At 40.9% G+C, this 26016-nt stretch overlaps 2 protein-coding genes across 4 annotated transcripts in view; one reads left to right on the top strand and one right to left on the bottom strand.

Moving 5' to 3' along the window:
* Positions 1-861: 861 nt before the first annotated feature.
* Positions 862-14154, bottom strand: TCTN3 (tectonic family member 3). 3 transcript variants are annotated; one of them, XM_058029492.1, is made up of 13 exons: positions 14112-14154; positions 13280-13336; positions 11939-12069; positions 10926-11034; positions 10733-10851; positions 9260-9295; positions 8864-8938; positions 8635-8760; positions 7349-7444; positions 7058-7155; positions 6316-6481; positions 5076-5213; positions 862-1704 (listed from the first exon to the last, which is right to left on the bottom strand). In XM_058029492.1, exons 4-13 carry the CDS (start codon positions 10984-10986, stop codon positions 1483-1485), a joined length of 1137 nt encoding a protein of 378 aa, XP_057885475.1. In that variant the 5' UTR covers positions 10987-11034; positions 11939-12069; positions 13280-13336; positions 14112-14154; the 3' UTR covers positions 862-1482. The 3 variants fall into 3 exon arrangements, with proteins under 3 accessions (XP_057885475.1, XP_057885473.1, XP_057885474.1); XM_058029490.1 differs by lacking the exons at positions 10926-11034; positions 13280-13336; positions 14112-14154 and having other exon boundaries at positions 11939-12020; XM_058029491.1 differs by lacking the exons at positions 11939-12069; positions 13280-13336; positions 14112-14154 and having other exon boundaries at positions 10733-10838; positions 10926-11015.
* A 4636-nt stretch (positions 14155-18790) lies between these two features.
* CFAP46 (cilia and flagella associated protein 46) overlaps positions 18791-26016 on the top strand; it is a 68674-nt gene continuing 61448 nt past the window's right edge. The window contains exons 1-6 of the mRNA XM_058029713.1: positions 18791-18797; positions 18873-18997; positions 19937-20068; positions 22608-22672; positions 23189-23353; positions 24630-24753. Coding sequence (XP_057885696.1) covers positions 18791-18797; positions 18873-18997; positions 19937-20068; positions 22608-22672; positions 23189-23353; positions 24630-24753 — 618 coding nt within the window. The remainder of the gene's footprint in view (positions 18798-18872; positions 18998-19936; positions 20069-22607; positions 22673-23188; positions 23354-24629; positions 24754-26016) is intronic.

Raw genomic sequence — 26016 nt, 5'->3', positions numbered from 1 at the left:
GGCTAGAATGCTGGCAGCAGAAAAAGAGTTTTGTCTCAGCCCTTTGACATGGAGTACAAACACTCCATTCCTGTACATCTGACATATGAGTCTGCCTTGTGTGTGGTAATGTCATAACGTTGCCTGATACTGAATTGCAACACAGGCTATTTCAGATCAGGCAGGGGGGAAAAACACAGCATGATAAAGTAGACACGAAAATGCATTGCCATAGGAAACTGCAGATTCTAAACCCACGAGCGCTGCTGTCATGTGGCTAGAATTTGAATATGCTTTAAGGCAGAATATGGACAAGGCTCTTTCCAGCTCTTATTTCTTGCTATGACAAAATGTGAAAGGAGACAAACATGAGCTAAAAATTAGGACGTTGGAGGTCAGATAATTACAGTATAAAAGGTGATGTATTCTCACAGCATTTCACGTATTTGCAGCCCACAGATTTCCTGCGTGATGGTAGATGGCAGTCTAGATAATCAGACCACCTTTAACAGCAAAAACAATAAATTTATTTCCTAGTCCCAGAGAGTAAGCCAGAGGTAAGGTATCGCAGCAAGCTTCAGTCTCAATACGTCTACAAATTTTCCTAAAATATTCAAAGTTTTAGCTTCAGAACTATTCACAAGTCTCTCTGATGTGCTACTAGAATTTCAGTAGTTACCATTTTCAGTTCAGTTCCTATCTGGAACAAGAGAATGTTTGTTATCTAGGACAAAGTCTATTCAGGCCCATTTCTTCCAGGGAGAAGAAAAATATTAGGAAGATGTTTTGACAAACCACTAAAACTCAACTGTATTTCAGAGCATTCACAATTGCTTTGTTCTGTGCAACAGTGTTGCTAATGTAAAAAGTGATTAAACCATGAAAATTTCAATTGAATATCTGTATTTGAAAAGACACAAAAAAAGCAAGATTCAAAAAATCTCACAGAGTTGCGGTTGTCATCATCTAACAAGGACAGGTTAGGGGTGACTGGCACACATGCTTACTCATAAAATAGAATTCAGGCCACCTGGGCAAGCTCCTGTATTTTAAATGTTTGGTTAGTTTCACATAGAAAAATCAAATGCTTCTCCAACAGGAAAGCAGCTCCAAAATCAGATGCTTCTCCAACTGAAAGGAGCTCCGAAATGCTTTGATTGAACTTTGCTTCTCTCTCCATGCTCCCTGGTTTAGAGAGCATTGTTGGTTTCTGGGAACACGGAATAATAGTTTTAACATTCTCTTTCTAGTCCCTCATTAAAGCAATGTCCCTGGATCTCTACATTTCCCAAGTGTGTCACTGCAATGATGTTCACAGATAGTTCACATACAAAGAACAGAAACATGAGAGGACAAGCAGCCCACATGGCTTAATCCAAGAACAGAAGGCACACGGGTAACACAGAAATGGTATAAAAACCTGATGACAAAAGTCCATTGTCTGGGTCATATCCTGAATATATCAATTCACTCACCACACTTTAAATACAGACTCCATCTATTTCAAAAGCAGAAAATACTAGACATTATTAGAATCAACAATAAATACCCAGCCAGATCACCTCTGTAAGTTCTTTCTACATTCAGGGCTACCTTGAATGGAAAAAAGATGTCAAATGGGAGTTTCCAGTGCATTTGGGGCTGGCCTCGCGGAGCTTCTGGCCAATCCGTCATGTCAGTGAAGGTAACAATAGTTGTCACAGGTACCATGCTCATGTCTAGAAACTGCAGCAAGAAGGGAAGCAAAAGGAGTTTAGCAGTCTTAATACAACAGGCATACACGTCCCCAATTTTTTAATGGGGAACACACTGTAGATGACTGGCAAGCATGATGTCTTTGGGATGGTAAGAGTTCAGTGTCCTAGGAGTAAGACCTCTTTCCCAAAATTGATACTTAGCCGGTAAATTGAGGGTGTAGTAAAGATCAGTAGCTACTGTGTATCATATGCTAGAGATCTCCAAAATGGCAGCAGTGACTTAAGCTCGGCTACAGTAAGCCTTCTACTCAGAGGAAAGACATACCAAATGGTTAGTAATAAGAACAGATACAAGCTAGCTTTATTTTTTATAAAAGATCAGCTGGCTCCTTGGGCAAGTGCTTGCTACTTGCAAGAACTGCCACAAGATGCAATCCTATCAATAAATGTCAGTAAACTAAAGCAGGGACCCAATACAATATAAATTTATTGCTCACATTTTAGCATGTTGTTTCAGGAAGGAGACAGACCAGTGAAGATCACACAGGGGACTGAGCCTCTAAGGCCTCAGTTCTTTTCTGTTTTAATGGAATGCAGCAAGAAAACTAATACATTAGTTCTTTGAACTGCATGGAGTTTCATGGCTACCTTGGGCTGCTTTAAGACCATGCTGCTGCCAAAAGAGCAACCTCACTCTCTGCCCCACTTCCTAGCTCTGCATGCTAACACTGAGAGGGCATTTACTGGCAGCACACCTTCTGTGCTTGCACTGGTTTATGCCAACCTCTGAAATTACCACCTCAATCACTTCCCTGAGAAGAATTTCAAAGATTGCCTTCAGAGCAAAATTCTGTAGGAAGCACTCAAAAAATTTGCAAGATAGAGTTCATGGCTCTTAAGAAAAAATACTGCGACTCCTATTGGGGAATTTTTGTGGCATCCTCAAGGTGAATTAAAAAAATAAGTCTGTGCCTAAATTAAAAAAAAACCCCAACCACACAAGATGAACAATGCATTGAGTACAGTCTTGGTTCTACAGGAGTGTGCAAAGAGGCATCATGAGCAGATTCCTTGTGCACCTTTGCATCTGCAGCACCAGTCATGAGAGCATCAGCACACGGCCCTTCAGCGTGCCATGGGTGCACTCCCCAGGCCTGCTCTGCTGCCCAAAGCTGGCCCCTGCGCAGTTCCCATTCCAGAATGGCTACAAGAAAATGCTGAGGCTATTTCTTCTGTCATCACCTGGAAACTTCACTCACTTGCAAAGTGTCCCAATGTTCCTCCTTCCAGCCAGTTTACCACCTTCTTGCCCTCCATGCCAGATCAGTCCTTGATCACAATTCACCACTGCTGAGCAGTTACAAATAGAATTTTCAAACAATTCTGATACAAGTTCTCCTATCAATGAGTAAACACACTCAAAAATAGGTCAAGTTGCCCTAGTCAACAAGAAGCCTCAAGATGATTGATTTAAGTGTCCGGACCTTGAAAAACTGCCTTAAAATCAGAGAGATTAGTGCAGGGAAAAAAACTCCATACATAATCCCTCCCAAACAGCTGGGAGAAGGCAACCATTAGCAACTTCCAGCATGCTCTTGTAGAACTCCACATCATTTTAAAACGTCCTGTATTTTCATCAAGTCCAAATATAACTGTGATCAGATATTGTGTATGGGTGTTGAAATCAAGATGTCTTTCCTGGATTCTCTGTTTTCTGGTCAGTTACTTAGGGAACCTTCCAGTGACACAGTGCTGTATAAATAAAAAAGGTTTCTCTAAAGAATATTAAAGGAACTAAAGGGTAGTTCTCAGATAGAGAATCTGTAGGCTAAAGCTGGGAAGTGACCTAATTTGAAAGTAATGTGCAGTCTAGTATGCTTGCAAACAGTTGGACTTCATAACTGCTGACTATAGAGCAAGTTGGTCCTTTCCTAAAATGTCTTTACTAACAATCCTAATTTGTGGATTTGTGATGTCATTGATGAAGTCAGTACTGATTTTAATGACATGGGGTTTTTGCTATCAGAAACTTGCTTTCTTATAGTTAGCCTTGCAATATACCTAAAGGGTGTAAAGTAATTAGCATCAGTTGCTCAAGCAAATCAAATCTGAATCTCATTCTTCTTGATTAGCTAATCCTGAGGGCTTTGCACCCTACACTTTTACTAGGAATGCAAATCTTCTTCCTCAGACAGAAGATTTTTTTATTAATTTTATTTATTATAAATATTATAATAATTTATAATATTATATGATTATAATATTTATAATAAATATTATAATCATTTATTTATTAATGAAGCCATGTAACAGGTGATTTTAAAAATATTTTCATGGGGTGGGAGTATCACTTTGCCTCAGGGCAATATGAGTTTTACGTGGTTAACATCTTCCTATCCTCTTCTCTTCATGTATTTCGCAAGAAGGGAGAACAAAAGGGTACCATGATATGCATTCAAACAAGTGTGTAAAATCTCATTTAGACTGAGTCTGAAGTTCAAAGAATGTTAACACATCAGACAGATACCTTCCTCATAGTCATGAAGATGCCTGGGTGGATGCCAGCTGCTTCCCCTAAGCCCTTACAGAGAAGTGTAAACCTTGAAATATTTCTGCTGCCCAAAAGATTATGTGATATCAAAAAAAAAAAATCACAATGGGATCCACTGACACATGCTTGAAAAAGACCGCTGATTGTCCTCTGTGGTCATGTTAGCTGACACATTCCTGCTGACATCACAAAATCACAGAATGGTCTGGGCTGGAAGGGACCTTTAAAGGCCACCTAGTTCAAGCCTTCTATGATGAGCAAGGATGCCTTCAACTAGATCAGGTAATTCGGAACTCCATCCAACCTGGCATCGAATACCCTCTTTCTGGCCTACTGCCTTCCTCCCCAGTTCTCCAAATATGCTGCCACCAGCATTAGTCACTTCCTCAGCTACCTGATAGTGATTTCAGAAGCTCTGGAGGAACAGAAATCTTCTGCACAGATTATCAGCATTCTGTGGAGTCTCTGAAATATTACTAAACTCAAATCCCATATTAAGGCTTTAAGAGACAACTAAATATTAAACATGCAGTTACTGGATGTTTGTAAGTACAACTTTATACCAACCATAACTGTAAGTTTAAAAATTGAGTCCTAAGTGGTAGAAAGTAGTTCAGGGTTGAAAAGAAGGTATCTTTTCCAGTTATACAACTGAGTGAGGACAGTACTGAAAAAACCACAAAACAACCTTCCTCTGTAGAAGGCTACCATTGCAGCCAGACAACTGCTAAAATTCAATAAATCTCAACTTACTTAGTTTCAAGACCATTTGATTCCTTGGTTCTTAAAAAAATTGCAAACCCCCTTTAATTACCTCTGTGTGTGAGGGAGGGTTTTTGACTCCATACCTTGAGGGGCTGACAGTGGTAAAAGTGCCGTGTACCCACTACTTGAGCTTGTGGGTTGGACAAGAGGCCCACTTTAGTCCACAATATCTGTATCTCCAGGGTCACAGGAACCATGCAACAGGAAGTGCAATTCACAGCCTGAAAATAAAATACACGCTAATTACTGCATGACTTGTGAGGGTTCCTCAGGGTGAGAGAGATAGACAAGAATCTTGGTCTCATGATCAGAAGGCTGGATTTATTAATTTATGATATATAATACATTAAGACTATACTAAAAGGAATAGAGAGAGAAGTTGCAGAAGCTTCTATGCTAAGAATAGAATAGGAATCTAAAAACAAGAAAGTTCTCTGAGAATCTGTCCCCGAGCTTGGTCCTGTGATTGGCCCTTAATTGTAAACATGGAACATGAGCCAATCACAGGTGCACCTGCTACATTCAACAGCAGCCGATAACAATTGTTTACATTTTTCTTCTGGCGCCTCAGCTTCCCAGAAGAGGAAAATTCCTAAAAGAAAGGATTTTTATGAAAAGATGTCTGTGACAGCTAATCAATTTAATATAGTATTTTAAAAGTGATAAAGGACCATTATGGCCAAAGTCTAATATTTTGGATAATACAGGTCACAGAACCTGAAACAATCACTTCAGTACTATCTCTGTAACTTCTGGTCATGTCAACCACCCATTTTGGAGCTACATACATCTCATTGTCATCTCAGTTCCAATTAGAATTAATCTCAGCTTTACCTCTTGGACTTCATATTCCACTTTGCTATTCCCCCACACATTAACAATTATTACAATGCAATTGGCTCACAAACTTTAACCTTATTAGGAAATATAATAGGATATAAATATCCCTACAAAAATATTCCCTATTCTGGAAAAGCAGAAAGGATTATAATAATAATTAATACGAAGTAGCCAGCTACTATCAGTTCCAAAAGGCTGTCAGAAAATTATATAACACTGGATTCAGTATTTAACTCTTTTTGCCCATTTAAATAGCAGGACCAGGATTCAAGAGATAGGAAATCTGTCAGAGTTTGTTGGGTTTGAGGGTTTTTTTTTTGCTAAGTACTGTAATAATATAAACATGAACCATAATGATGCTTTCACATGTTAAGATCCCTGTTTCATTATACAAAAAAAGTGCAGATACCCCCACCTCCCTGAGGCAATACAAAGATATGAAAGGAAAAATATTTACAGTCGGTCTGTCTGCATTCATATTACCTCCGCACTGCAGTTCTCAATTAGAATGGTCATCCACTCTTCTGCCTGGGTTGAATGAGCACTGCCAGTTACAGCAAAGTCTTCTGCTCTGTTCATCCCCTGAAAAGCCTTGTATAACTTCTGCTGTATGTAACTACAGTTACTGTCTTCCAGTATTGGGGATAGGCTGGAAATGAGAAAAGAACACCTTTAAGAAAGTGATTTCCAGGACAAGAAAAAAAAATCCAAACCACTGTCAACATCCTTTCTTTGCAAGAAGTATTTCTTCTGCTCTTATAATGAGTCAACAAGTATTGGTATTAAACAGATGCAGTTTCAATCCTTTCAGCAACAAGAAAGGAGAAAAATACGGCAGGGATAATGATAAGAAAAACTGACAGCTCTTCAGCCATCTTATCACATCAGTGGTCCTACACTTGCCGTGTCAAAGGAACAATCTAAATCATCAAAACAACCACTTTTTAAGATTCACTCCTCAACTCTACTCTTGCCCAAGACATATTGCCAGACTAGAGCCTCAAAGTGTCCCAGAAGACCATCACAATGTTCAGATTATTCTAGCAGTCCACCATCTTTACTATATTCATGTTCTCTTAGGAGTTTGTGAAAGATCTGTAGAGACACATTGGTGACCTCAGGGAAGGACCTAGGCTCCACAGAAGTACATGAGAGACTACAGAAAAACATTCTGAGTCCACAACTTCCAACTGTTGGAAAGGATGACTGCAGAGTGTGTTGTTACCTGATTTTGCAGCCTGTTCTCATATTCCTTCCAAACTGTACTGTGTGCCTGAGGAATTGTGAACAACTTCCATCACTTTCACTCCTTAATATGCTCATCTGACAGACTGCACATCAAGAAACCAAACAAAAGTACAAACAGACAGCATAAAACACTCATCTCATTTAACAATCCACTCACCCCATATTCCTCCTTTTCCCTCTTAGGGCACTATAAAAGTTCAGACAGTGCAGTAACAGAAATAAAAAAAACCCCAGTGATAAACAAAAACTCATAGCAGAAAAAGGATACATGTTGCTTGGCACCACTGTTTGCAATCAACAGTGGTGCTCCACTGATATAGCCAGGGTTTCCGCTTCTAGGCAACATATGAGATAGAGTCCTGGTCTACAAAGCGACAAAGAGAAGAAATAGAGGAAAAAATTAGCATCAATGACATCCATTCATCCCAAAGATCAAATCTGCATTCTCAAAAATGTAAATGTAAGCAGTTTTTTGAATGACAGATCATTATACACTACTTAAACTATTTGTTTCCAAGGACTCTTTCTTACCTGGCCAATTTCATTTGCAGTCCAGGAGGTAAAAAACTAAATGTCAGTATCCTGAAATGTGGATAATTCCAGGAGAGCCCTCAATACAATGAATTGCTATTGCTCAACATTTGTCTCCGAGGAAGTGAACAGATCAGTCAGGGCAATTCTACAGAAGAACTGCAGAACAAACTCTGCCTTGACCCTGATTCTTAGTGGACCATTCTACTTCTAAATGTTTGTATGGCAGTCTGGGCATAACTTCAACAAAGTTGCACTGCACACTTACCGACCCCTGAGGTCATCACCTATTCAATTTTACATTGAATTACATAAATCATGCGACATGATTTATGTGAACTTAACACACATTAGTATTTCCCAGATTTCTACCCCCTTCAAAGTAACTTTCTTTCCTGCTACACAGGCAAAAGTGTTAAGTACCTGGAATAAATTTAATAACTTCTTTCACAAACACTAAACACATCACATACAACCTTAGCTTCAACCCCTTCCCTCACAAGGCCATGCTGATGACTTATCTTCCATTCTACCTCAACAAACAAACAAATAAGAACAAAAAATAACCCCCCTCCAAAAATACCAAACCCAAATCCCCCAACAAACAAAAAACCAAAACAAAATAAAACAGTGCCAAAAAGCCTAAAACCAAATCAACCAAACAAAAAAAAAAACAAAATCCCACCCTCAAAAAACTACCAAAAACCCCCAAACAAATAGAAAACACCTAAAACCAACCACCAAACCAAACCAAGTGCAAAAATCATCATATAAAAATACTCAGCTCCTTGAAATTTTTGCAATGAAAGACTGCATACTTGTGTTGAGGCTGGACCTTTCTACTAGCATGCTTTATTTGAGACCAGAAATGCCTCCCCTCTTCAATCATCTGTATCCCAGGGCTCTGTTACTACTATATCACAGTGAAACTGCTCTAACCTCTCCAGATATCTTCTGTACAAAAATTAATCACAAGCTAGACTACAAACTTGGTAAAATTCCAAGGAGGATGGGGATACTAACCCAGAAGTGCATGGTGAAGTGCTGCTGCAGAGAGGATCTGGAGTTCACAGAGATGTTGCTGACTTTGAACTGGACTGAAACACTCTGAATCCCACTTGTGCCACTATATTCTATCTCATAGATCACCTGAAAGTCCAATTTAGAGAAAAACAGGGGACAGGGTAAGGTAATAGGGCAATGGCTTTAAGCTTGTGGTAAGCTGCTTGAAAAGGAAAGAAGATTCACATACCTCAGAAACAACATTCATGCATGTATTGTCTTTCATGTGGGGAGCTCCAGGTGGTGAGACTGCAGTGACATTTACCTGCAGAAAGTAAGTATATTAACAATCAGTAACTGTTCAAAAGGAGAGTGCTCTTTTTACTCTTCTTCACTGCTTTTACATCCAAGTCAGATTTACCTCCTTGCTGTGATCTGGGGGGCACATCACACTGCTCCAGATCCCCAATCTTTTTCCAGGAAAATAAGCTGCCTCCATGCCGTTAGTCCTATCTATGCCCATTCATTCAAAAACACACTCTTATTATGTCCTTTTTTTCTATAATGTCTTAGTTTTGTCAAGAAAAATCTTGTCTTGGACATAGCACATTCCCACTTTCCCTTCAGAACCAGAAATGAGACTGACCTTCATGGATGGCATAACAGTGTCATTAATTGGGACCTGGGGAAAATAAGCAAACCGTTTTACAATTCCAGTAAAAAGTGAAGTAAATTGCTGTGTTTGTGACTAAAGCCATAAAATCACTACAAAAGAACCTGAATAGTTATTGACAAAATTACTTTGTTTATTCCAGATGTGAAAACGTCATCATTTTGCAATTTATAAATCACAGACATAGTTCACAGAAGGCATTTTAAAATACCAAAAGACGAATTTAAGCTTGGCCTAGTTAATGTCCTGCAGAATGCAAGTACTTTTAAGTGCCACATCACTGATCCATTCCTGAAACTCCATCTTCTGCAATCAAGTACTTCAGCGTCCAGTTAAGGAAAAACTGTACTTTGGCAACAGCGACAAAGAAAGTCCTGAAAACATTAATTAAATCTGATCGATAGACTATTCTCTACTAGTTAAGTAGATTTAGATTTCCAGTAGAAGGGTATACTGAGTCATCAGCCTTAATATGTACTCCTATTTACAATGTTGTTTCCTCTTGGAAAACCAGAAAAACTCTACAAGCTGAGAGGAGACATTTTCATGTAAGCTTTCAGTAAAACGAGTGGGATGAACCCAGAACAGTAAACTGGTTACTTTGAATTTATTGTCAGGATAAATAGTAGAGGAATTGATATGGACATAAATAGAGCTAATATTAATAAGGGGGTATCAGTATGATTTTAGAGATCGCACTTTATGTAAAAAAAATCACCCTAATTCTTTACTGAGAACATGTACTGCTTGGTTGATCAAGCTGATGGAACAGACAAGATATACTTTGATAAACAACCTGTTTAAAATGCGAGAGAATTTTAGATAGGCCATTAGAACTATGAAGTATCAATGAAGTACCTGTTAAATACATTAAGAATTTGCTAATAATGGAAGTTTATTGGAAAGTAGTTTGAATTGAAGGATTACCACCAGTCATGACATTTTTAACAGGCTTCCTGTTGTAGCACAGCATCCCTGATGAAGTGATAATTAGCATTGACTCTATGACTCTAGAAGGCTCATCAATCACTTTATTATACTATACTTATTAAGAAACTCATCGTCCTTACTGATGGTCCAATACAGTTTTTCTTAATTGGTCCTTGAATCTAAACACTATCAGCATTGGCCAATTACGAAATCACCCTCTGGTAAACAAATCTCCATAACGCATTCCACATGTTCTCAACAACAGGTACAGCAAGTGAAGATAAGAATTGTTTATCATTCTTTTCTCTGATCTTCTCACAGTCTTCCCTGGGACAATGCCTGGGAAAGTTGTGCCTGCTGCTCTCTGTGGCCAGAGAAGAAGGCCTCAGCTATTGGAAGATCAGGAATGACATATCAAATGACCTTCAGTTTTACAGTTATCTAAAATCACAGCGGAAGGCAATGCAAAGTCAAACAACTAAGATTTTGAACAAAAGCAAGAAATTTGAAATGCACCTTTAGCACAGTGAAGTCACGGTAGTAGGAAGCAGCATCTAGGGCAGGGTCAGTCATGCAGCTCTTGCTCAAGTTGGCAAAAATCCGAGTACAGCTTGTGCTTTTACTGTCCAGGAAGCCTGGGTGAGTTAAGACATGACAACAGATAAAACAGAAGCAAACCACCCTAAGATATTCTTCCCCCTTTACTAACCAGCAGGATTCCCATCAACACAAAGTCCACTGGCTCCCATTTTTATTGGCTGTCTAAGCATGCTCAATACAGATGACGAATCAAAGTAGATGAGGATTGGATCACCAGCCTGAAAAGAGAATTTGGAGAAATCACAAAGTTACAGCGGAATACTAATGCCAAGGGCAAGAGACATATCTATACTTCTTTGTGCACACCTGGTTTTGTCTAAAAGGTTGTCCAACCTCTTAAATACCAGGCAACTGACCAGAAATACTTTATACACTAAGGTATGGAAAGTACTGAGAGATAAACAGTTCAACAATGTGCTCTGGTAGCCAGGAGGGCCATCTGTGTCCAGGGTGCATCTGGCTCAGCATCACCAGGTGCTACCACTCTGCTCTGCACCATGCTACGGCCTCACCTTGAGCCCTGATGGCACTTTTGGGTGCCACAACACAAGCCATAAAGCTGTTGGAGAGCATTCAAAAGAGGGTTACAAAGATGGTGAAGGGTCTTCAGGGGAAACCATACAAGGAATCGCTAAAGTCACTTGGCTTGTTGAGCCTGGAGGAGACTGAGGGGAGATCTCATTGCTCTCTGCAGCTTCCTCCCAAGGAGCAGACACTGATCTCTGCTCTCTGTGACAAGGGACAGGACTCAAAGAAACTGCTGGAACTGTGTCAGGGGAGGCTCAGGCTGGGTATCAGGAAAAGGTTCTTCCCCAGAGGGTGGCTGGGCCCTGAACAGGCTCCTCAGGTAAGGGTCACAGTGCCAAGGCTGACAGAGCCCAAGAAGCGTTTGGACAACGCTCTCAGGCACAGGGTGGGATCGCTGGGCATCCTGTGCAGGGCCAGCAGTTGGACTTGATGGTCCTTGTGGGTCCCGTCCAACTCAGGATATGCTATGATCCTGTGATAATATGGCTTCTAGGTACAAAATAAGAATCTTTCAATCTGTTCTCATTAGACATCATTACAGACAGGTTAGTAAAAGCATATGTGCAAATTGATTGCTATTTTTTTTCAACTCACGCGGTAAAAAGCAGAGAATGATGGCTGAACTTGTGATGGTGCTAAGAAAGAGTGCCTGCCATACTTCTCTAAGAACTCCGCAAAATCAGATTCTTTGACATCCTGCGGCTGTTGAAAATAGTTCAGCTTTGCTAGAGTTTGAAAAGAGAAACAAAATAAATCCACCAACATTAAGTTACTAGAGAAGATAAGAGTAAATACTGTGCCAATATTTTTAAAAGAAATAACTTTAGCAATTGTAAGCTACTTGGTGCCTTATATTAATTAATCCATAGTAACACTTATAATAGGCTACTACGATCTACAAAACAGGATGATATCATGAATACAGTTCATAGGAAACAACTATTAATACACAAAGCAACTTTCCAAAAAGCATGAGACTCCTTAACAGCTATATTAATACGTGCTGTAATTTCCGTGAGGTGCCCATATTAGACACATGTAAAATCTGAATTACAAAATTATTCACCCATTTGTGAGTTCACAAAAAGCAATATTAAATGGATTCAAAATAGTTAAGTAAAACTCAAGATAAGTATGAATAGACAATAGGCATCCTAAAAAAAACCCCAGACTTTCTATCGGTATCCTGTTATAATTTCTTTGCTCTTCCTTGTATGCAAAACACTCAGACAAAATCTGTAAAGAGCTGAAAGCAGGACAAGATAACAAAAAGCTAACCTTGTTTTGACCAGCTGTTGTACCTGTTAATCTCCTGAGCCCCTCCCAACATAAAATACTCAAAAATTTAGGTCAGAAGCAGATGGAACTGTGGGTCACAATTCCCAGACAACTCAAAAGAGAAAATGGTAAGTGCTCAAATGTGAGACCACAGCAATTGCACTGAATGCCAGGAACTGGACATTGAATCACTCAAATGAAGTACAATGTGGAAAGCAAAAAGAGAAAAGAATGTTAATGGCATATCCTACAGGATATATGATTACCAGTGAAAAAAAATCACCAGCACCAGAGAAAAAAAGGATGAAAATAAGTATATATAATAAAGAATCCAAGACACAATAAGAAAAACGCTTTCTGAAAATTATAGTAGTGGGATACTTTAAACATCAACCCTTATCTGCTGCTCTATGTGTAGCCCACTAAGTACGGTACAGATACATAAGCAATTGATAAAGACTTATTTGTACTCAGCCAGAAACCCTACCCTTAATAACAGTGCAATGATCTTTGTCTTTGGTGCTCAGGACCCTGATTCACTATGGTCTCTCCGAAACTGTAACAGTCAAAATAATTAGCCACAATTACAACGTGCAGTTCAAAAAAATATTCCCTAAGCAAAGGCAATCAAAAGATGCGAAAAGAAAGATTGCTTACAGTCATCCAACTGCACACAGAACAGTGGATCTTGTCCATCAGGATCAGAAACGATGTCTGTAGAATAAGGGGTATTACTTCTGAAAATCAGTGATTTTTCCACACACACTTGACTCGCAGACCTGTAAAGACAAGCCCCCCAACCCCACCCAGCAAACTATAAAATGGACCATACTTGCATAATTTCATCTTTTACATTATATAACGAGAAGAACGCAACACAGTTTTATTTGACGAAAACAAAGTTTTCATCAGTTTAGATGAGCTGTTTTGCAATCTGCATTGATAATCAATTACAGAAAGCCTCTCTTGTCATTGCAGTAACTTTGTGGACACTCTGTTAGCGTAATTAAAAATCACTCTGACACTTCCTGGGAAAAAAAGTGATTGAAAAGAAAATCAGTGCCCATATATTACAGCTCCTCTCGGTCCTCACCACAAGGCCAATCTACAAAGACAGATTTTACTGTCTAATAGCTGAAACCATCTTCCACACTGACAGCATCTTGCGGTCCGTGCTTGTTTGACCATCTCCTCACAGCACTCTAAAGTACCTTTTACCTAAACCCAGACTTCCCAGCTCCCACCGCCAACTGTCCCACTGCGGAGTAACCAAGCCTCGCTTCATCTCGGCCACTGTGCTGTGGGCTCTGGGAAGCCTTTCCCAGTCCCCGGCCCAGCGTTAAGATGACCCTGGGCCCGGGGGCGCGGCAATACCACCGCGAAGCACAGGCGGCCAAGCCGCAGCTCCCGCCGGGAGCGCGGCCCGAGCCCGGTCTCCGGGCCCGGCTGGGCCCGCTCCGGCAGCGGCAGAAGCCCATGCCCTACCCACCTGCTGCCGCCGGAGCGCCGGGCCGCGCCCGCGGGGCTGAGGGCGGGCAGCGACGCCAGCAGCAGGAGCGGCAGCGGCGGCGCGCGGGACCCGCGCATGGCCGCGCACGGGCGCGAGACCCCGCGGAACCACTGCGCCTGCGCGGCACGAAGGGGCGGGGCCGGGCGGGGCGGGGCGGGGCCGGGCGGGGCGGGGCGGGGCGGCGCTCCTCTGAAGCAGCGCGTTGGAAAGAGTTAATGCAGGTAATGCAGGTAATTCACGTTAATGCAGGGAACTGCCGCTATCTGCGGTGACAGCTACTAGCACTCATCTACCATAAATGAATTCATGTTACGTCATAATGACTGCGTTAAGAGCACTTGTGTCTAACATTCAACAGGAGCTACCCTATTCTGCGATCATTTATATAATTTATGTTAAATTACAAATTGAGTGGGTCACTAAGCAATCACTGCTTTACCTTACGTTAGAGGGCATAAATTGGTCTGCAGAGCTGCCTAGGTAAAAACACAGTGTTTCACTAATTCTAGGCTTTGTGTCACAAGCATTTCTACACAGTGGACCAGATGGGAGAAGGTTCTTAATTTTGACATCATGAAAATTTTTCCCAAACAAATGCCAGAGCTTAGTTAAAATTCCACACATTAGAGTGGAATCTCCATAAGTCCTAGGGGAGTTTGGCTTTTACAGTTGTATCTTTTCAATAAAAACTTTTTTTGAGGTACTTTTTATGAGGTTCTTTTTCATGCGATATGTACCTAACATCTGAATCTGACTGGCGCAATATAGTGGCGATTAAAAAGTCAGTATGTGTTCAAGGAGTCAAATAAGCCAAATTCATGAAAGGAAGCATGCCAAAGGTCATCAAAAATGCAGGTACTGTAACAGGGCCTGCTCAAGTTTGCTGGTTTTTAGCTGTTGGATCCTTCAGGGATTCCTTACTCTGGAAACATTGCAATGCCCTGTTTGAAACTCTTCCTTAGCCTTCTGCTGCTCATGTCTGCCAAAGGAAAGCTCACTGGCTAGGCCTTTGTTCTGATCTAGTTTCATTCCTACGTTCAGTGTGTACTAAATTTTCATCAGAAGCAAAGATGGAGAAGAGATACCTTAAGCCATTACATTTTGGCAAGTAAGGACAGCACAGACAACAGAGGCATTGTTTCATTGCATATTTACTTATCATTTACTGTCTGTCATTCTAAATAAAATATACCCACTCCTCAGTAGATTAACCGCTTCAGTGATTTTGTTATAAGTGCTTTCTAGGAACAAGTGATTAAAGTTAAATAAAACCAGATTGATTTAAACTTTTATTCAGATTGATAATGGAAAATAATAATACAAGTTATGTGATCATGATCAGTTTCTGAACAAAGAGAATAAGATGCATAGTGTCTATGGATAATACTTCCAGTTTGTCTAAATCTCTTTGCAAACTTTGGTTTTCCCCCTTCATTACCCTTTATGCGCATTCATGGCTCTACATTAGTATGCAGTTGGGGAATAAACAGAATCTATATGCCTAGTCTCCTCAGGGTCACACACGAATTCCACTTTTCATTATATAGCAGCCAGTAATTTTCCATTGAAATTGGAGATAATACATCCAGACTCTTAGCACAGTGTCAGAGACTGAAATATTATAGTTTATGACTTAAAATTTTTCATTAAAGACTTTTGTCTATTGTAGCAGAACTGTACTACAAAAGCTGAAGGGAAGACCACCGCACCCTGACTGAGGCTTTACACGGCTCGCTGATGAAGATAAGATGAAGCAACAACTCAGGGCTGGGGACATTCACAAAGCACAACCTTAACACCTTCAGGGCGGAGAGCAGAGCCCCAGGGCTATCGGCTGCCAGGCTTCGCACAGACCCTCGCACCAAAGGCTGGGAGGAAAAAGGCTCAGTGTGTGTGTGTGCGTGTGTGTGTGTATGTTGGAAAATCCTCTGGTCAGAGGCGCAGTGACCGCCCATCCGGCACTGTGCAGAGGAGCCCAGCTCCGGGGAAAAGGGCCCAGAGGGCCCCTTCCCCCCGGGAAAAAGCTCTTGGTTTCGGGATGACTTTCGCGCTCAGGGTGAGAAGGTCTCCAGCACCTCTGCAGGCTCAGCACGCTGTTCCTCAGTTTAGACATCACTCTAATTTCCCAACTCTGTACTGGCTTGTTGTTTTGGAGGTCTTTTCAGTGTGTTTGGAATAGTAGCTTCTCCTGGCATGCTGGTCCCGAGTTATTTTGCATGTGCCCCCCTACGTCTCTTCCCCTCGCTGTCTGGGGAGGTCCCTGCCCTTCACTGTCTGGAGAGCAGAGCCATTAACTCAGCCGCAGCCGGGGCCTTTACTGATACAAAAACAGCTATTAACGACAACGACTTGTAATTATCATAACAAACAAGTAACGCTTCAGCAGCACAGCAAGAGTGGTCTGACTAGTTTTTGTAACTTTTGAACAACAGGGGGCGCCACGCCCGAAAGGCTCCCACGAGGACGGGACCCCCTCGCTCTGCCTCTAGTGGACAAAGCTGCGCATATCATCATCATCATCATCATCATCATCATCATCATCATCATCATCATCATCATCATCATCATCATCATCCTCATCATCATCATCATCATCATCATCATCATCCTCCTCGTCGCCCTGGGAGCGACGACGGAGTCTGCAGACCTGTCGAGCTGCCCAGTCCTGAGCTGATCACTTTTAATAAAGGCATTAAAAGGAGAAAAAGTCTCCTGGCCTGTTTATTTCAGTCATCTGTGCCTCAGGCAGAATAAACTGTATATAAGCTGCACGCTGGAAACACTCGGGGTGAACCTTTCAGGGGAAGCTGTCACCCTGTCGGTCGAACCTCTGGTTTCACCCAGCGCCTGTTTCCAGGACTGACACTGTCTCGATTGTGGTGGTTGCTCAAAATTCTATTTTTTGTAATTGACCCAATAAATAGTTGTTAAATTTTTTATAAATTTGGCTATCGATTTGATCATGTATAACATATATATATTTATATATATATCTCACAGTAAGCCCCAGTAAGCCTTTGTTGTTTCTAACATGATTACACAAGACCAATATATTGCTTTCCGCTTCAGAAATCAACACAGGCTTGCTATAGGTTTTTTTTCTTGCCCATGTAATTTCAAGATTAGTTTTATTTCTGTTCATCGATATTCATAGAAGCAAGACAGTTGCTTGATTTAAATGAGTACTGTGGCCAGGGAAGAGTTACGTAGTACAGGTAGGGATTGAGTCTACTCCTGAATTCTTTACAGACCCTTGTACTGGAACAGCCTATTGGTACAGAGTTGCAGTCTAGTTCGAAGTGCAAAGGGTTTAGGTTTAAAATTGAATTTATGTACAAAAGTCTTTAAATTGTTTTCATGACCGCAGTGATTTCTCTCACAGAATCTGGTATGACTCAGTAGGTGAGGGGCAGTGGTGAGGTTCTAGACACTTCATTTGGTATGTGTTGATGTCAGTGCAGTCAGGCAGCTTTGCTTTTTCCTTTCCTTTTTCCTTTCCTATCACTTCTTCCTGCACTGGCAGATGTGATCCCAACATTCTTGGTCATTTTGTTCTGCTTTAGGTCGTGTATGCTGTATTTCCAAAGGTTTCACGTTAGAAGCTCTCAACACGGGGACAAAGATGACTGGTGACAGCATTTCTTAGCTCTGCGTTCATCGTCAGGAAGGCGTCAGTCGCTGCCCGCGCCGCCCGTGAGCCGTGCCCGCGGTGCCCGTGACCGTGACCGTGACCGTGACCGTGCCCGCGCCGCCCGCCGCCCGTGAGCCGTGCCCGCGGCGCTGTGCGAACGGCCGCTCCGCCCGCGAGCGCAGCCGGGGCCGCGGGGGCGGTCCCTGCCGGCCGGCCCGGCCCCCGGAGCGAGGCCAGGAGGGAGGGAGAGAGGCCGGGCGGGTCCGCCTGTGTTGTGGGAGCGCTGCCGGGATACGGGCCGGTGCTGTGGGAGCGCCGCCGGGACACGGGCCGGTGCTGCGGGAGCGCCGCCGGGACACGGGCCGGTGCCGCGGGAGCGCCGCTGGGATAAGCGCCGGTGCTGCGGGAGCGCCGCCGGGACACGGGCCGGTGCCGCGGGAGCGCCGCCGGGACACGGGCCGGTGCCGCGGGAGCGGCGCCGGGACACGGGCCGGTGCTGCGGGAGCGCCGCTGGGATAAGCGCCGGTGCCGTGGGAGCGCCGCCGGGACACGGGCCGGTGCTGCGGGAGCGGCGAGGGGCCGAGGGGCCGCTTGCGGACGCCGGGCGGGCGCCTCCGGCAGCCGCGTCCCCGGGCTGCCCGGGCAGGCGCTCGGCTCCCTCGGGAGAGCTCCGAGCGGCGCTGGCGGCGGGGCCCGTCCGGCCGCGGGATGGACCTGGCCGTGCGGGAGCAGCTGCTCGCCGCCGAGAGCGCCGGAGGTGAGCGGGCGGCCGGCCCCTGCGGCCGCGCCGCCGTCTTTAAAACGAAGTGAAATTAAAATCCGACTTCAGATAGGAAAACAGCTTGATCCTAATCTGTTTTCTAAATTCTCTTCCTAATGTGCTAACGTCGGTTACTTTAAATAGTAGGAGAGTTGTTAGTTGTTATGATGTTGCTTCATCTTAGAACTATGCCTAACTTCGAGCAACGTGTGTGTGTCATTATTTTCCTTAAACGTTCTTCGTTTATTTCTGCAGAGGTGAGACTGGATGTCGTGTAGCTCATTTGAATGCAATCATGTCAGTACACCTGGAAACTAAGATTTCTTTATTCCCTTTTTTTAAATTTCAGATGTTCAGGCTTTGAAGCATGCTTACAAGTTAATCAAATCAGCCAGTGAAAGAGAATCTGCACTTAATTCAACAGATAACATCAGCACCTATTTATATGTTTTATGTGCTGAACAAGCACTTCAGGTTTGTAATTTAGGTCTTTAATCTGTATTAAATAAAAACCTGTGTATGATGCACTGCATTTACAGCTGTTACAGTTACTATTTTAAACATCTCAGAACTGCCCAACAAAAGTACTACACCATTCTGGTTTTGGAGAGCAATTGTTTAAACATGCATTTTCCATTAAAACTCTGTGATTTGTGAATTTTGTAATCGTACCCAAATTAGCAAGGTGTACTGTGATATATAGAAAATTTTTTGCTGTGCGTGTTTCTTTCTTGGTATGGAAAACTAAGCATTAAGCAATTTGGTTACAGCTGAAGAAAATACATTTGTGAACATCTGTACCTGGCAAAAGAACCCTAATAAAAGTAATCATAACCCTGGTCGATTCTAATGATGAAAGGCTGTTGCTAATTGAAATTACTTCTATAAAATGTGGTTGAGATTTTAAAATTTGAAGTATTTGTTAATATTCAATTTATGATCATAAGTGATTGGGTTTTAAACAGGCAGTTTGTAGTAAAACTTTTTTTTTCCCCAAGCTGAAATCCAGTCAAAATCTGCCTGTGGTCTGAAAATTGAGATGTAGCACTAACAAATTCTGCCTCCTTTAAAAAAACCCCTTAAAATTATTTTAAGAATTTTTTCTTTATGTTAGCAATTGTGTTTAAAAAGGAAACACTTTTTGGATACTGTAAGCAATTCTATGACTGAATGAGTAGTTTTGTTAAATAAAGAAGCTTTTTCTATCAAATACATTTGGAATGACAAAACTATGCCTTTCATAAATGGTAATAGGCTTATATCACAATTGGTATGCATCTCTATGGAATATTGCTTACATACTGGTAAGGAGTTAGATGTTACCCTCGATTAGGCATGCATTTAAAAAAGCTAACAATTCTTAATTATTTGTTGCAATTTTTAAAATATTGAAATGCCTTGTTTTGGTTTTAGCTGGGATATCTGGAAATTAGCAATGATTGTCTACAGATGTATTTTAAAGGAAGATTTCCTGTGAACCAGTTTCTTGGCAGAGCATATTTGTGCCAAGGCCAGTTGCATGCTCCACGCTCTACGGATAATTTGGTGAGAAATCATGAAGGTTTTCTATATTAAGCCTGGTTTTACAGGTATTTACTAGTAGGTTTTTATGTCTTGCTTTCAGTCATTTAAAATACACAGGGATAATCAGGGCTGTGCAAAAATCCAAGGGAATATATTAACAAGTTATTTGGGAGTAAACAAAACTTACCATCTGAATCAGACTAATATTTCAAATATTTTGGAGAAGACAAAAAAAAAGAAAGAGTGCTTGTACAGGTGGTTGATTGTTTTAAGTCACCCTCTTAACTTTTTACTTAAATATGATACCTTCAGACCAATTAGCTGTAACTGTTGAAATAATCACAGATTTTATTTGGGAAGCATTTCATGGGCTTATGGAAAGTGGAGGACTGAAGAGGCCCTCAGAGAGGTTGTACAGCTCATTTCTGTGGCAGTGTACTTCCACAACTGATCAGTAACACGTCCATGTAGTACTCGGATGTGGCTTTTTGTAATGGGAGGTGGTAGCATCTCAGCAGGATACTTCTGCTTCTGTGTATTGCTTTGAGGTGTTACAATTCCCTATATATGAAAAGTAGTTTTTATCTCCCGCTGCTTTTAAAATGGAGCGGGATCTGTTTTCTGTCTTCAGTATTTCATTTGTCCTTGTACTGTGATCAGTCAGCTTTGATCATCTGTAAATGATATCTAGCCCCCCAAAACAGCTTTAACAGATGTTTACCATCATAGAGTATTCCAAGTTGGAGGGGACCCACAAGGATCATCAAAGTTCAACTCCTGGGTCTGCACAGGACTACTCCAAAAATCCCACCCTGTGCCTGAGAGAATTGTTCAAATGCTCCTTGAGCTCTGTCAGCCTTGGGGCCGTGACCGCTGCTCTGGGAAGCCGGTTCGGTGCCCGACCGTGCTCTGGGAGAAGAGCCTTTCCCTGAGGCCCGGCCGGAGCGCTGCCTGGCGCAGCTGCAGGGGCTCCCTGGGTCGCAGAGAGCCGGGGTTGGTGCTGCCCCTCCGCTGCTCTGGGGAGCCGGTTCGGTGCCCGACCGTGCTCTGGGAGAGGAGCCTTTCCCTGAGGCCCAGCCGGAGCGCTGCCTGGCACAGCTGCAGGGGCTCCCTGGGTCGCAGAGAGCCGGGGTTGGTGCTGCCCCTCCGCTGCTCTGGGGAGGAAGCTGCAGCGTGCAATGAGCTCTCCTCTCAGACTGCCCAGGCTCAGCAAACCAAGGGACCTCACCCAGTCCTTACGTGGCTTTCCCACTAGGCCTTTGCCATCTTTGCAGCTCATCGTTTGTGTTATTTGTGTTCACAAATATACCTAAGAAAAGTTTTAGTAGTTTCTTTGAATAATGTGTTTGAATTAACTTTCAAGCTAGAATCTTTACCCTGTTACATTTTCTGTATTGTCTTTCTTCTGTGAGCACATATGCAGAATAACTGGTCAGCGGTCACTTCAAAACTTCATGCGTGTTTGAAACATCCAATGTTCAGTTATGTTTCTAAATTAACAAGCTATTCTGTCATGTTTTGTGAATCTCAATCAATATTTGCTGTTCTCTTCTTGGATCTTGCTAACTTCTTTGAAGTTAAAAATGGTGCCAAATTGTACTGTCCTGGCTTGGTTCCTTGTGTTGTTTGTTGTGTCTTTTAAGATCCACTTTGCATCAGTTGTAAAGTTTTTCACTGCTGTGTTCCTAGATGATTTATGAAAGTACGAGTGGCACAACATCTCATGCTGTGTGACTAAGTAATCATCATTCACTTTAAAAGATAAATTTGGCCTAGTTTTGATTTTCATCCTAAGGAATCCTTCTTAATTAGGATGCTTGTATTCTTAAGGACCAAATGCAACTTCTCTACTTTAGTACATATTGCATCTCTGTTTTTCTCTTTATCTAGGCAGCTCCCATTTATTGCTCAGTACCCTTTTTATGGTGTCCCCAAGCCCAGTAAGTCAGTCCCAATTCTCTTGGAGATTTTAGTTTCTCTTTTCTAGCATACTGTGGAGACCCCCTCTGGTGTCATCCCATTCCTGCTCATTCAGCTCCACCTTGGCTTTCCTATTTGCACTGCATCCTTCTCATGCACTTACAAAAATCCCTTACAAAAAATAAAAAGGGCATGCCTGCCACAACTTCTTTTGTTGACAAACTCCTGTTGGAGCCTTTTTGAAGAAAATAATTCCTTGAGATTTTTAATGGGACAAATGAATATAACTTTTTTCCCTGCTTGATTTGCTCTTGGATATTTTTGAACTTTCTTTGTTGAAAACTTAAAAAGTATGCAGCTTTCTAGTTTTGGAACATTTCAGTCCTGATAATTAATATTTGGCAGAAATAAAGTAAGTAGAAAATACCATCTTAAATTCAGGAAAACTTATACATAGGCTATTAACCAGTTTTTAGTTATTCTGTTTCTATATCAACAACTTATTTTGGCAGTATATTTTAGTTGAGATTGGTCTGAAAATAAAATTTATGAAATATGTTCATATTGAAATAGGAAAAAAATCTACTGATTTATAAAATCCATATTCAAATTGCACTTGCTTTTCTTTGTTGTGTTCTAGGAAGAGTTTGAAAAGTTTGTGCTGTTTTTTATGAAGGCAATAGATTTTGCAACCCATGAAAGAAGGTAGGCTCTACTGACGGGATTAACTCTAAATCCCAGGAAGTGCTAGTGATCTGTCTTTTCAATTGTTTGTCTTGATTTTCATTAGGTAGCATGGAATTGTGTTGTTTGGGTTTTTCCTTTAGATTTTTCCTTCCATTTCGTAACTTCTGTTACTGCTGTGTGTGCTGTAACAACATAAGGAGACTGCAGTCTTACATTGACAAAATGTAAAGTCCTGTTTAAAGCTGTTAGAAATCTCAGCATTTCTTACCCTTTTATAGTTATGATCTATAGAATGAAAGCAACATGTTAGCTTATTTTTAAGTGGTGAATTATTGAGTAGAGTATAGTTGCAAGAGTTGCCATATTCTTCTTGTGCTGTATTTGTCTTTTCAGTTCCTAGTCATGATTGCCTCCAATGAAAAGTCAAAGTTGTTCTTTTTAACTTCTCAGAAGTGTCTTACAGTACTCAAGCTGTACTTTTATGTTTATTCAAGTTCATGAAATACTGGATTTTTTTCATTCTTGTTTTCCCAGGTATTTTTTTTTGGTATATAATGCCTCAGTTCTTTATTGGCAACTTGTGAGGCCATTTCTAAAGCCCGGATTCCGCTATTGCCTTATTCCCAGCCTTTCACAGATTGTTACAGCATTAAACCAAATTGAAGAGCAAGACCTCGAATGGCGAGCAGAACTTATGATGTAAGTTTAATTGTATTTTTTCATATGGGCATTCTGTAGTTCTTTTGGGACAGCTAGCTGAGGTAGCCTTTAATAAGGTATATTTCACTGGTCATGTTGTAGCTGTATTTATTGTGAAAAGCTTAATTTAAAGAGACATAAATGTACTGAACGTAAAAAGATGCTTCATTTCTGTCTTTACTTTAAGCTTGAAGTTTTAGTGACAGAGACAGCAGTGCCCTAGATCGAGTCTGAAGTTTCACAGTGATTTTGGATGTAGTGTTTGAGTCATTGATAGTAATTGGAAATAAATGGTGTATAAATAGCAATGTATTGCTATTCTCACATTTCCTGAGCAAAGCTGGAGCATAAACCTTGAGATAACTGTACTGAAAAAAACATTTTTATGTGCAAAAGGAGCAGTGTCTATGTCATTTTTCAAGGCCCCACAACCTTTTGGCAGAGATATTTTGATCCCCTATTCAACAGACTGATTCCAGCTCCTCTTGCACTCCTACCACAGTTTTTTCCCTTTCTCTCAGTGAAATATTCTGTTTCTGTGGTCTGTGACTGTGGTTTATTGCTATGTAGCATTTTCTTTATGAACTGAAACTGGAGGGAATTAACAAAACATTCCAAGGGGTGTGCTAAGGACTATACCATGCATGCAGTTTCCTGGTATCAAACTCTTGCTGGGATATTGATGAAAACAAAAAAATGCACAGTGTGTTTGTGTTATAAAACTAATGGTTTGATTTTTTTTTAAGTTGTATTTCTTAATAAATTTTTTAAAATTATGATTGTTATTTTTGTTAATTTATGTTGTGGAGTCACAGGCTCTTTTTTAGTCAAATCAGATAAAGTATAGAAAATCCAGTAGATATGTTGCTGTTTCCAGTATGAATAGTTTTCTTTTGCTAAATGGCTTTGAAATACCAGCCTTTCCAGTAGTTAAGGGAGAATCTTAAAATACGTCTCACAGAAATTTTTTTTTCATACACTTTTAAATAATTAATTTTTTAATTCCAGGTATCTTGTTGAGAAAATTTTCACAAAAAAACCTCCAAATTTTCCAAGATTCTTATTGTGATCTTCACTAAATATGTGTATATATCTGGAAGAAGCAAAAATGTAGAAATTAGAAGGTCTCTTTTTTCTTGAGTCAATGCTTTATAGCACTAATTGCTTGTAGGGCGTTTAGAAGAGGTATCTTGAGTACAAAGAGTGTTTAAAAATGTAACTAAGGATTATTTTGGAAAGTGTTAATAAATGTTTAATACATTTATTTGATCTGCAGAAATTTGCTTGAGTGCTTCCTTGATGCTTCAAAACTGAAAGAAGCAAAAGAGTTTTCATCTGCTGCAGCAGCCTTTATTAAGGAAAATGTTCCAGATAAATACTCTCAAATATTTTCTTTAATGGTAATGATGAAAAATATTTTAAATTCCCACTAAGACAGGAGCTCTCTCTACGTTTCATAAGATCATAGTTATAATTGTTATATGTTTTCTTCATTTAAATTTTGTGATCTACCAAACAATTCAGTAGATATGCAGAGATTTTCACTAATTGTATATTTTTGATAGTATAAGCTAAAGAGCTCCTTGCTACTCCTTGTTCTTTTGACACATCATAATATAATGGGAATAACTGTGGCTAACCTTAAAAATTCTGTTTGAGACTAATTACTGTTGAAAGAGAAGGTGTAGTAAGGGCAGTTTAACCTGACTTATGCCACTGAGGGCATAGTTAGTATCTATTTAGTATTTCTCATGCTGATAAATACTTCATTGATTCACCTTGAACCCTTCAAATAATTCTGAAAATTGAGGATATGGCAATAGTTCACCTTTCTTGCATGCCCTTAATTTAGGAAATAAGAGGGCAAAAACAAATGTGGCAAAAGCAGAAAAAGGCAAATAAAACTCAGAAGTTGTGTGCAGGCATATTTTCTTTCATTCTGCTACACTGTCAGTTGTCTTTTTCTGTCTGCTTCGCAATCACTGCATTCCAAAAGTGTATGTTTACATTACAAATTTCTCTAACGTTTGAATTAAGAGAACCAATATGCAGCACCCCAGAGGTGTGATAATAATGAAAGAATCACCCTGGGGCAAGCTTGAAATTGCTTTTGTATTTTGATAAGAATTATTGAGCGGAGCAGAGCCGTTTGACAATGTCCTTAAAGAGAAGAATGAAGTGGTTGTAAAGCTGTGCTTGGGCTTCAGAAGTCTGGTCCAAGCTGTGGAGTGCTTTAGGGGCGGCACACTGGAGTGCTGCAACACTCAGTGTTCCAGAGCAGCTTCAGTGATCAGTTTGGATAGCTGTGGGCACTCAGTGTGAGAGTCAGAGCAAATGACCTGCGTGCTGCTAATGTGTAACTACAGCTGAATTGAAGGAACTGCAGTTTATTGTAAAGTCTTAATAATATTTTTTCCCCGCCTATAATATATAGGTACAGATAAAATTTAATTGTTTGTCTCAGCTGGATGAGATGATTTCAGAATGAATTCTACCACAGCGTGTTAAAAATGCATTAATTAGGATTCTAACTCAGAAGGTAGTTCCACATTTATATTTCTGCTTATAGTTCTGATCCTGACTCTTGGGAGGTCAATATAGCTCTACTGGGTGATATTTGTATTATCTGTGCAGAACAACATAGATTATGATAGTAGCCACAT

Source organism: Melospiza georgiana, chromosome 8 (genome assembly GCF_028018845.1).
Source record: "Melospiza georgiana isolate bMelGeo1 chromosome 8, bMelGeo1.pri, whole genome shotgun sequence".
In the NCBI taxonomy this organism is placed as follows: domain Eukaryota; kingdom Metazoa; phylum Chordata; class Aves; order Passeriformes; family Passerellidae; genus Melospiza; species Melospiza georgiana.
This window is presented reverse-complemented; position numbering and strand designations above follow the sequence as displayed.

Excerpts from the sequence above, each read along its gene's own strand:
- TCTN3 (XM_058029492.1), bottom strand. The coding sequence starts at position 10,986 with ATGCTTAGACAGCCAATAAAAATGGGAGCCAGTGGACTTTGTGTTGAT. Across the intron at positions 8,761-8,863 it reads GCATGAATGTTGTTTCTGAG|GTGATCTATGAGATAGAATA; the intron begins GTATGTGAATCT and ends TTGGACTTTCAG. Across the intron at positions 1,705-5,075 it reads ACCACTGTCAGCCCCTCAAG|TTTCTAGACATGAGCATGGT; the intron begins GTATGGAGTCAA and ends TTCTTGCTGCAG.